This window comes from Microtus pennsylvanicus, chromosome 14 (assembly GCF_037038515.1).
Source record: "Microtus pennsylvanicus isolate mMicPen1 chromosome 14, mMicPen1.hap1, whole genome shotgun sequence".
NCBI lineage: Eukaryota > Metazoa > Chordata > Mammalia > Rodentia > Cricetidae > Microtus > Microtus pennsylvanicus.
This window is the reverse complement of record NC_134592.1, coordinates 7,144,210-7,155,581: the sequence shown is the minus strand read 5'-3', so window position 1 is coordinate 7,155,581 and position 11,372 is coordinate 7,144,210. Positions and strand designations below refer to the sequence as shown.

Genomic DNA, 11,372 nt, shown 5'->3' with positions numbered 1-11,372 from the left:
AGAAAGGTGGCAGTTGAAAGGTAATGGTGGCTTGACCATAGAATGCATGCTGGGCTGTTGATGGTAGGCAAGAGGTGAATTGGCTAAGCAGAAGTGGATGTTGGTTGTAGATCTCTGAGAGAACTGGGACGTTAGAGAGTCCACAGTGGATCCTAGAAGGAGAATTTTGTGGATTACTTGTGTAGGGATGATGCACTATGGTCTTGGGGGGCAGAGTCGCTCACCAGACCAATTGTCCCGGCTCTTTAGAACCTTCTGGGGAAATGGGACTGGGATGAATATGTGAGAGGGAATGGGAACAATCCCAAGCTGCCCCACTTCCTTTCCTCTTCATTTCCTCTTCAGGTGCACGGTTGGAGAAAATCCTCTCCTTACCTAGCTGGCGCCACATGATGCTACACCTCACATTCGAATCTTGAGATTGGGGGAGGAAATCTGAAGTGGCCAGGACCCGGTTCTGGCGATAGGGTGTTGTCTAGGGAGGTGGAGGCTAGGTCCTTCCGGTAGCCCTGCAAAACAGAGGGCGGGAGTGTGAATGAGGGGAGGGCTGCTAGCGAGTGTGTGGGCGGAGAACTCGGAGGAGGATCGAGGGAGGCGAGCTCCCTAGCCAACGTGGAGGCCCCGCAAGCGCCAGCGGCGAGTTTCGGTGAGTGTGCGGGAGGCGCAACGCCCCCTCCCCACCCTCACCCTCCGGGTTCTGTCCAAGGTGCACCTTGGCAGTCAGGGGCAGGTGCGTGGGGAGGATGGCGAGTACAGTAAGGAGTTAGTGGGAGAGCCCCGGGGAAGGGAAGGGCGTGGGTCCCACGGTCCCCCTTGGCAACCTAACGCGGGACTCTGGACCAAGAGGCCCTCTACTGCCAGCGGTCCACCACACCTGGCCCTCCTGCACCCCAGAGTGGATGGAAGTGTTGGCGGCACTAGCAGCTGTAGCTTCGGACACCAGGCACTGGGCAAGAGCAAGGCAGCCTGTGGGCACTTGCCCTCCGCTTGCCGCCCCGTTGTAGATCCACCCTTGCTGCTGTGTTGACTCCCCAGGTTTTTTCTGGAACTATCTTCTTTCTTTCTGCCTCTTTCTCTTCTCACTCTTCAGCTCTACCCCTCTTTGCATAGCCTCTATGGCCACTCTCCTTCCCTCTTTTTCGAATGTATCTGAGACATCCTTGGGTCTCTGTTCTGGGATTAGCCGAGGTTCCCAGAGCTCCGAGGTTTGCAGGATTCTAAGGGGGAGTCTCGGAGCTGGAAGCAGCAGTCCACGGGACATCCCATAGGCGCTGGGTAGAGGCACTAGTGGCTATTACGTGGCTGCTTACTGCCCAGGGATGCCCGTCATAGGCGTATGGCCCCCTTCCAGACTTCTCTAGAACTCCATGGAACTTGAGCTGACTGAGGTGGCCATTTGGGAAAAAGGAACATCATTTTCCAGACCAGCAGCTGACCTTGCTAGAGCGCCCCACCCCCACCTGAAGTACCTGCCCTCCGGCAGGGTGTCTCAACCATTCCATCCCGCTGGGCACTCTTTTGCCTTGGCCCAGACTCCTTCCAGTTCCCAGGCCTCTTGCCTGTGGCCTTGTGCTGCCTGTCCTCAATTTGACCAATGCCTCTTAGACCCCACCCCCATTTCTTCCTCTAGCCTAGGCTGGGCCCCAAGAACCTACTGCAGTGTGTGTGTGTGTGTGTGTGTGTGTGTGTGTGTGTGTGTGTGTGTGTGTGTACGGGACACGGAGCGGGGTTCTGACAGTGGGCCTGTGTTTTTTGGCAGGGACTGTCTCCAAAGTCCTCCGTGTGGAGGCTCTGACCCAGTCTCCCCAATCTGTGCCTGGCCTAGGTAGGCATGGCCATGTTCAGGCAAGATGTCCACTTCCCTCTGGTGGCAGACCCTCAGGGCATGGCCCAGGGGTCTGTGGGTGTAGGGGTGTTCTTGGAGAGGACTGGGTACCTTGGCCTCCGACTGGCTCAGACTCAGTCACGGGTGTTCCCAGCCTTCTGACTCTGACCCGTTTGGGTCTCCCCTTCTGCTATGTTCTCTGCTGCTTCTCACCACACAAATCTCTCCTTCTGCTGCCCTGCCTGCTGTTCCCTTAGGGAGGCCTTGGGCCAGCTGATCTGCCTCCAGGAAGCCTTCCTGGCTCTCAGGGCTCGGTCAGTCTCTCCCCCTCTTGCCGTACTTCTCCACTGCCTGGGCACTGGGTGGCAACTGGCTGGTGCTCTTTCTATGAGGGAGCAGTGGGAGCAGCATACCAAAGATCAGGCCTATGCCTTGAGTGCTGGGCCAGGCAAGGGTGAGGTGGGGTAGGTTCCTGGAGAAGGACAGCTCGCACTGACAGCGGTGGACACCTCGTTTCTGCTCTTTGTGTCACCCAGTGCCGGCAGCAGCATGAGCATCCCACAGCCAGCTGCACCAGAGAGTCCTATGGAGGGCACCGGAGGAGGCCCAGCAGGGACGGTAAGTGAGGACAGGGGCAGGAGACCAGAGGGAGCAGCCTCACTCTCTAGCCTATGACGTCAGGTATGTCTCCCATCTCTGCCAGCCTCAGTCTACCCTTCCATGTGGGGAGGTCACTGCTATCTTTATAGAAAATTGGGGGGTAAAGTCATTGAAAGCAAGCTACCCTGGCTTACTTAGCACCCCTTCTGGACCTGGGGATACAAAGGCTTATTCCCCAAGCACATGACCACACTTTGCCCTCTGCAGGGCGATGCAGCTTTTTCTTTGTTTGCTTGTTTTGTTTTGTTTTGAGACAGGGTTTCTCTGTGTTATAGCCCAGGCTGTTCTGGAACTCATTCTGTAGATCAGGCTGACCTCGAACTCACAGAGATCCTCCTGTCTCTGCCTCTGAATAGTTGGGATTAAAGGTGTGCGCCACCACCACACGGTATGATAGACAGCATTTTTAGGGTGCCCTCAGGTCTAGCTTTTGTCAGGGATGTTGATGCAGCAAAATGTTTAAGTCTATACTGGGGTGCACTGATGCACCCCTGTAATCCTAGTGGTCTAGAGAGTAAGTCAAAAAGATCAAGACCAGCCTTGGCTACATAGTGGGTTTCAGGCCGGTCTGGGCTGTGATAGCCTGTTTCAGAAGTAAAATAAAATGGGAATCTAATCCCTGCACAAAGAAACAACTGGATCTTCTGTTCCAGAGCTGACTTAGGTCAGTGGAGCCGGTGAGGGGGGAGCAGCCTAGACTCTGGGCTTAGCTACCCTGAAGGTCCAAATGGCCTGGCCACCTCCCCATAGTGGCTACCCTCCAGGCAGAACCCCTGACTAAGGGGCAGGAAGTAAAACGGCACGTGAGGAGGCATCCAAGATGGGGAAGGAGGCCTGACTTGGCTATGGCGGCTTAGGGGCAGTCCCAGGAGTGTTCAGCAGTGGGATCAGGAAAGGGTCCCTGCTCTGCTGTCATCTGAAGCCTTTTGTTCTTCCATTCCTCAGATGACCCAGACTGGTGACACCTGTTCTCAGACCTCAGGGCCACCTGCTGTACTTGGCTAAAAGGGCCCGGCCCTGGGTAGAGAGAGCTTGGAAGTGTGGGGGGAAACCGTGTCCAGTGACTCTAAGCAGCCATGTGGGGGCAGTGTAACAGCCTGCCTGCTCCGTGCTGCCTTCCTGGAGGCCAGCGTGCCTCTGTGGGAAGGAGCACATACACCAGGTGGCCGTCTTTGCCAGAACTCCAGGAAGACACAAAGGTGGGACGACGCAGGTGGGCGAGTAAGGACCTTGGGGCACCAAGGAGTGGAGCTGTGTGAGACAGCCTCGACCTTGAAAAGCCTTGAATAGGGTGTGGAGGTGCTGGGGGCACCCAGAGGGCGTGTGGGCATTGAACAATGAACGAGAGGCAGCTCTGATTGCCATGGTAACCATCTTCCTAGCTCCTCAGCCTGCCATGTGGAGGGAGGAGGCCAAGGACCCAGCAGGGAAGCCCCCAGAAAAGAGTTGTGCTGGGTTCCAGGTACTGGAAGCAGCTGGGGTGCTCAGTCCCGAGCTCCCTCCTGAGTGACTTGGTTTCTATGGTCTTAGGGTCTGTCTGTGAAATGGGCTTCTCTGGGTCTGAGCCCAGGTGAGTGCAGTGATGTTCGCTGGGTGCCTATTCCCTAGGGGTGGGAAGAGGTAGGGGCTATTCACCCTGCCTGTTCTTGGCCTTCCTCTTAGGGCAGGGTGCAAGGAGAAGAGGCAGGGGCCAGGAGTCCATGGCCCAGTATTGCCCTGAGCCTTCCTCACTCTCCCTATAGGCTGCAGTAGGTGTCCGGGAGAAGGGCCCTCGGCTCTGCCAGCGACTGCCCTCTATTGTGGTGGAACCCACTGAAGTGGGTGCTGTGGAAAGTGGGGAACTGCGTTGGCCACCTGAGGGTACCCAGAAAGGTACCCCTCAGATCCAGGCTGCTCCTGGTAAGAGGACATTTGACTTGTCTCAGAAACCACACCCACTTGCTGTCTGTGTCCCATAGGTGTGGGACCCCTGCCCTAGCTCACACCCCAACATTGTCTGCCCAGCGCCCGAGCACTGCTGTGTCTTCGTCTGCTCCCCCTGTTACCATGCCTCCTCCTGTCTGTGTCTGTCCCCTGTGCACACCTGTGGCTCCATCACCTGAGAGGCGCACCCTCTCCTATCATCCGGCTTTCTGTTCTTCCTTCCCTCTTGATTCAAGACCTTTGGAACAGCGCACATCGCCCACAGGGACCCCAAGGGGCCAGGGTAAAGGGGCACATTTGGGAACATGGATTTGTTCCTCGTGTCTTGGCAGCAGGGGCCCTGGTGAAAGCCTAGAGCTTCTAGAGGAGGGCAGAACAAGATGGGGTCAGTCCTTAGGGCAGGCAAGCTGTCAGTGGAGGCCTCTGGAGTGGCTCTTAGGCCACTGAAAGCTGTGGGCATGTGGCTAAGATGTACCTGGTAATCTTTATGTCTGGAAGCCTCTGGAGGATCTCCTATGAGGGAGCGAGCTCAGCTCCCATGAAGGGTGCTCAGACCCCACAAACACTCTTCCTCTCCCCAGGCCTTAGTCCCTGGGAGTAGCCATCACTGTAGCGCCTATGTAGATTGGGCCCTGAAGGGGTCCATGCCCACAGCCCCCACTTTTACGCAAAGCTCCTTCACCCTCTGTCAGACCAGCATCAGAGATAGAGGCAGCAGGGACTGGTCCTTAGATGACCACTGAGGCTTGGGCTCTGGAGAGGTCCTGGATCTACCACCCTTCTCTTGGCCATACCCTGTCCTGTACTTCAGGGCAGGGTGGGGGTAGGGTCGCTTCTGCTCCCAGAGCTAGGCTTCATCCTTTTCTCTCTCTCTAAAACAAGTGTATCATCACCCCTTCCTTCCCATCAGCCCTTGGGAAGAAGGGGCTGCCCTACCCAGGTGTCTGCCAGAGGCTTACCTTATATCACTAGGACCAATCCAGCTGTAGCTCATCACCAATATAAAGGCCTGTGTGTGTGTGTGTGTATGTATGTGTGTGTGTATATATATTGTATATATATACAATATATGTGTGTATATATACATATACACACATATAACACATTTATATTATATAATATATGTATATGTGTATATATATATATAATGCAGTTCCTTCTTCGAGTCCACCAGGAGCACCAGGAAAGACAGCGGATCATGATGGCATCGAGGGTGCCAGTTCTGGGCACCAGGAAGTCCCTGGTCCAGTAACAGATACGGGCGTGGCAGGCTCTGCTTGCTGACCACCGAGAGGCCCTCGATCCCAGGACGACTGACTGATTCACAGAAAGGCTCGGCCTACCAGGACACCCAGCGCACCAAGCTTCTTGTCTGGCTAGGTGTGGCCAGGACCTGAGTCCCTGCCTTTGTGCTCCACTGCCCAGATCTGAAGCGTACCCCTCTTTGTTCAGTGGCTTGAAACAGAAATAAAGGCACCCTTCCTGGTGGCCATGGGCGCCCTTGATGGGTACTTGAGGTGCTGAGGACAATTTGGGTTTGACCAGTGGCATTCTAACCTCTCTAAGAGCCTTGGCTGAGCAAGTTGGAGTGTTGGATGGGTAAGTGCTTGGCTCTTGGTCTGGGAGGGGGAACGGCAGGCTGAGCAGAGAGAGCCAGAGGCTCGGGGTGGTCTCTTCAGGACCGCAGAGTAGGTTCTTCTACTGCCTCTCTCTGTTCTTCCTCAGCTAGACTGCTATGGCCGCTCTTCCTGGTGGCCTCCTAGCCCTGCTGGAGATTTCCTGGGGCTAGACACCCTCTTGTGCCCTTCGTACTGGTGCATTAGGGCACAAGGATGGTCTCTAGGGTAAGAGGTCTTCCAGTCTGGACCTCATGAATTCGAGCAAAAGTCCTATTTCACAGGTGAGGAAATTTAGGAGCAAAATGAGGTGCCATGGACTAGTTTTGGCAAGGGCTATGTAGGGACCCTCAGGCTGATAATTCACCAAGCTGGCCATACATAGTACCCATGTGGGACCTTTGGTGGGCAAGCACCTCGTCCTGCCTTGGAGGATGGACAGACTACCTTGGCTATCTCACTGCAGGAGGGGATCTATGGTACCTAGTCAGGGCTGGCTTGGGGAGCAGAAAGCTGACCAGGCCTAGAGGCCCCCTCATTGAGTGTGTTGCCAAGCCACTAGGAAGTTTCCATAAATGTTAGCTTAACAAAGCCCCCAGGCCCAGGCCTCACCCTGAGTGAACTGAAAGGGCTGCGGGAGACATAGGCCTTCTGTTCTCTCCTGGCCTCCTTGCTAACTTCCAGCCCGCCTTCCTTCTAAATATAGCCTGGCCCCCAAACGCCAGAGGTGGGAGGGGAGGTGTGGAAGTCTGCCTGGGAGTCTGCTTTAAATTTAAAACCGTGGGCGCTCTGAGTCCGGTGCCCAGGGTGTCTCCTTGGGCCCTACCCAGCTTCACAGTTTAGAAGTGTTGCTGTTCTAGAACCTTTCTGTCCCCAGCCTTTCCTGTGGGTCCCGGAGCCAGTTTTGAGCAAGGGCAACGAGATAGGAAATAGGGAGGGAGTGTGGGGACAGTCAGGGGTTGCTGACCTTTGGGAGGAAGCAAACTTCTGCCCACTTCGGGAAGCAGAGCAGAACGGAGCAATGGGATGACGCCACCTCTCTCTAGGGGAGGAGTATGCCCAATTAAACAGGGTCCCACAGAAGACAAGTCCAGAGCCCTTAGAGAGGGTCTCCTGAGATCCCAGCCCAAGCTGTCTCCGCGATCTACCAGGGTAGTGGCCGAGTACTGATGACCCATTCTGGAGGTTCCAGAGCTAGAGGTGGCGTGGAGGGTCGGTTCTCTGTCCAACCCTCTCCAAGCTGTGGGAAAGAGCCTGGGTGGGGCCAGAGCGGACGCCACACCCACCCAGAAGCCCAGTCCAGCCCCCTCCTCAGCTCGCTGGAGGCGTGAAATCGTCCTGGAGCTCCCCCTAGCGTCCGCCGGGGTCACTATGGAAATAGCAGTCGCCACCTTCTGGTGCATTCACAGCGCCGGCGCCGCAGCACAGTGGTCTCTAATTGGCCTGTGGTAAAATCCACCCTCCACCCTCCCCACCCCCATCCCCCACCCCAGCCCTCGCCATATCAGGGGCAGAGGTGAACTCTGCTTCCCTAATGTTTGTCTCCAGTCTGGGCCTCTTTACATTCTGGGCAAAACTGACCCAGAGACAAGCAAACATCTGAGGGGCTTCCTGTTCTTACCTACCTAGAATTCACTTCATCCCAGCAATAATCCCATTTTACCGAAGAGTAAATTAAGGCTCAAGTACAAAGAAGTCTCTCTCAAGGCCGTCGGGAGCTGGTTTGAATTTCGGTTAGTGTCCTAGCTGTGCCTCTCTCTCCCTCCCGACTGCCCCCTCCACGACCTTCTTCTGACCTCAGTTTGACTGCCCAGAGCTTCTCTGAGACTAGGCTGGGACTTTTCCACTGGGATTTTACTAACTTTTCCAGGGGAAAGCAGCGTGGAAAAGTAAAGGAAACATCACACGTGTCTTGGTGATGGGACATCCTGTAATCTCAGTACTGGAGAGGTGAAAACAGGGGTAGGAATTCAAGGTCATCCTCAAGTACCCAACAAACTGGGCTATCTGAGACCTTGCTTCAAAAAACCAACCGACTTGGAACTCAAGACGTGGCTCTGCTCCACCGGAGAACTCAGCATGGTCCCCAGCACCCCATGGTGACTCTCAGTCTTAACCCCTGTTCCAGAAGATATGGCATCAGGAATGCGCAGACATACATGTAGGCAGAACACCCATATACATAGAAAGCAAACAGTTTGGGGCTGGAGAGGCAGCTCAGCCAGTTAAGAGCACAAGCTGCTCTCGCAGAGGTCCTGGGTTCTATTCCCAGCACCCACATGATGGTTCACAACCATCCTTAGCTCCAGTTCCAGAGGATCTGTTCCCTCTTCTGACCTCTGCAGTCAAAATACTCACATAAAATAAATTTGTCTAATAATTTTTTTTAAAAAATAAACATTTAGAATTGGGTGGTGGTGGAACACACTTTTAATCCCAGCACTCAGGAGGCAGGGACAGGCAGATCTCTGTGAGTTCGAGGCCAGCCTGATCTACAAGAGCTAGTTCCGGGACAGGCTCCAAAGATACAGAGAAACCCTGTCTCAAAAAAAAGAAAAAAAAAACAACCAACCAACAAACAAAACATTTAAAATTCTACTTTGTTGAAAAAAAATGTTTAAAAAACAAAAATACCAACCAACCAATCAACAACAACAAAATAAAAAAAAATCACTGCCTCATACTAAAAGTGGGTATGGGAAGTCTGGGGTTCAGTGGGGCCCAGGAACAATCTTCCTGGTCTTGGGTATTAGATTTTGAGGTTGTACAAAGAGACAAGGCAGAAAAAGCCAGAATCTGGCTGCTCAGACATCTTCAGGTAATTTGAACTTGGAGGTCCCAGGACTCTCGTGTGACTTGGACACAGTCCTGGTCTCTCTGGTGGTCGGCGGGTCCCTGAGCCTAGGGCAGCCCCCTTACAGGGAGCCAATAGGCAGACAGTCCTGGTCTCTCTGGTGGTCGGTGGGTCCCTGAGCCCAGGGCAGCCCCCTTACAGGGAGCCAATAGGCAGACCAAGCTGAGCTGGGAGGAAAGGTACAAGGGCTGGCTGGGCAACTCTTGGCCTTAGGCTGGGGTTTCCACTGCCCCATTCTGTAGTTGTTTTATTTGCTTTACTTTGAACACTTTTGGCTCTTTGGGGGCCCACCACCCTGCTCCCAAATAAATTCATAGATACTTATTCTTTCTTATAAATGCCCAGCCTTAGCTTGGCTTGTTTCTAGCCAACTTTTCTTAACTTAAATTATCCTGTTTACCTTTTACCTCAGGGTTTTTATCTTGGTCTATTCTATATGCTTTGCTTCTTACTGCATGGCTGGCTGGGTGACTGGGTGGCTGGCTGGGTGACTGGGTGGCTGGCCCCTGGCATCCTCTTCTCCTCCTTCTTTCATGGTCTTCTTCTTCTATCTATTCTCTCTGTCTGCCAGCCTGTTTCTCTCCTGCCTTGCTATTGGGTATTCAGTTCTTTATTAGACCAATCAGGTGTTTTAGGCAGGCAGAGTAACACAGTTTCACAGGGGTTAAACAAATGCAGCATAAAAGAATGTAACACATCTTTATATCATTAAACGAATATTCCACTCTTGTGGAATATCCTTTACACTGTGTGATGATATTTCGCTGTGATTGGTTTAATAAAAAACTAAACAGCCTATAGCAAGGCAGGATTTTCAGGGCAGAGAGAACACTGGGAAGAAGGGCAGAGTCGTGAGGAGTTGCCAGCCAGACACGGAGGAAGCAGGAAAACAGCACGGGCAGAGTAAAGTAATAAAGCCACGAGGCAGAAAGCAAATGAATGGAAATGGGATTATTAAGTTATAGGAGCTACTTAAAAACAAGCCTAAGCAATCAGCCATGCTTTCATAATTAATAAGAAGTCTTCGTGTGGTTATTTGGGAACTGACAGGAAGGACAGAAAAGTCCCCCTACATTCCACAGCATAAACAAATGTAACACATCCTAAACTAATACTCTATAACACCATCCGCCTAGGAGCCTAGGGCTTCTCATTACTGAAGGAGTGATTAACCCAAAGGCATCCTGGCGGAGATGCCAATGGCTCCTGTCAGGCTTGGTCTGACTCCAGACGGCATGGGGTGCTGTAGCATGCCTGGTATCTTTGGATATATTACTCATATGTTGACCTCTTAGCCCCAGAACCTGAGAATGTGACCTTATTGGAGACAGAGTCTTTGAAAAGATAGTTAAAATCAGGTCAGTATGTCAAACTGAGATTTGTGGCTTTAATGAGGAAGACAATTTCAGGACTAGCCAGTCTGAAGAAAAGCTGGGCATTTTTACTAAAGGTACTGTAATACAGGATTACACATGAGGATCCGGAGAGGGGGAGCAGAAATAAGACATGCCTGCGTGAGGGTGTAGCCTCCTCCAGGGACTCCGCAGCGAGCTGCCTGAGCTATTAGCCGTATATACCATTTTGGCAACTCTCACGTTACATCTCAGACATCACTAAGAATGCTCTCCCCTCCCTCCTCTCTCTTCTGACAGGTGAGTGATGATGATAGAGATTCTTACATGGAACTATAATTTGAGAAGGTTTCTCGAATTTAGTATATGTCCTTTCTCTGTAAGTGAAGTTTCTGGTGAGATCCTTAGGAAATCAAAGGTTGATAGCTAGGAGGGGAGAAAGGCCTTAAAGAGGTGTTGATCATGCCAAGATCTCTGCCTCTCTGTTGGTGAGATGCTTCCACCAGATTCCTGGGTCAGGAGCTCCTTTTATTTCTCATGTCCCACAATTTTCCCCATCCTTCTACCTCAGGTAGAGAGAAAGCTTACCTAGTATTCTTACAGCCCTGAATTAGATCCCCAGATATGAGTAGGCTCACACAGGTAACCCCAGAACTGAGGAGGCTCACACAGGTAATCCCAGATCTGAGGAGACTCACACAGGTAACCCCAGATCTGAGGAGACTCACACAGGTAACCCCAGATCTGAGGAGGCTCACACAGGTAACCCCAGAACTGAGGAGGCTCACACAGGTAACCCCAGAACTGAGGAGGCTCACACAGGTAACCCCAGATCTGAGGAGACTCACACAGGTAACCCCAGATCTGAGGAGGCTCACACAAGTAACCCCAGAACTGGGAAGTGGATGCTGGAGGAGGAAAAATTCAAGGTCATCTTAAGCTAGTAGTCCCAGCTACAAGATAAAATCCTGTCTCACAAAAAAAAAAAAAGAAAAGAAAAGAAAAGAAAAAAAAGAGAAAAAGAAAGTCTTTAATCCTAGCACTCAGGAGGCAGAGACAGACAGGTCTCTGAGTTTGAGGCAGCCTGGACTTACTAGGTGGCCTCACATGTAATATACAGACAAGTACCCACAAACAGAGGA

The 11,372-nt window shown here is 52.6% G+C and overlaps 1 protein-coding gene across 4 annotated transcripts; it reads left to right on the top strand.

Annotated features, from left to right (window-relative positions):
* The first annotated feature begins 438 nt into the window (after positions 1–438).
* On the top strand, positions 439–5,908 carry Lbhd2 (LBH domain containing 2). 4 transcript variants are annotated; one of them, XM_075947566.1, is made up of 5 exons: positions 443–646; positions 1,760–1,825; positions 2,362–2,443; positions 4,228–4,384; positions 5,562–5,908. In XM_075947566.1, the coding sequence occupies exons 3-5, from the start codon at positions 2,375–2,377 to the stop codon at positions 5,690–5,692; spliced, it is 357 nt and encodes a 118-aa protein (XP_075803681.1). In that variant the 5' UTR covers positions 443–646; positions 1,760–1,825; positions 2,362–2,374; the 3' UTR covers positions 5,693–5,908. The 4 variants fall into 4 exon arrangements, with proteins under 4 accessions (XP_075803683.1, XP_075803681.1, XP_075803679.1 ...); XM_075947568.1 differs by lacking the exon at positions 1,760–1,825 and having other exon boundaries at positions 439–646; positions 5,575–5,908; XM_075947564.1 differs by lacking the exon at positions 1,760–1,825 and having other exon boundaries at positions 445–646.
* The last annotated feature ends 5,464 nt before the right edge of the window (positions 5,909–11,372 follow it).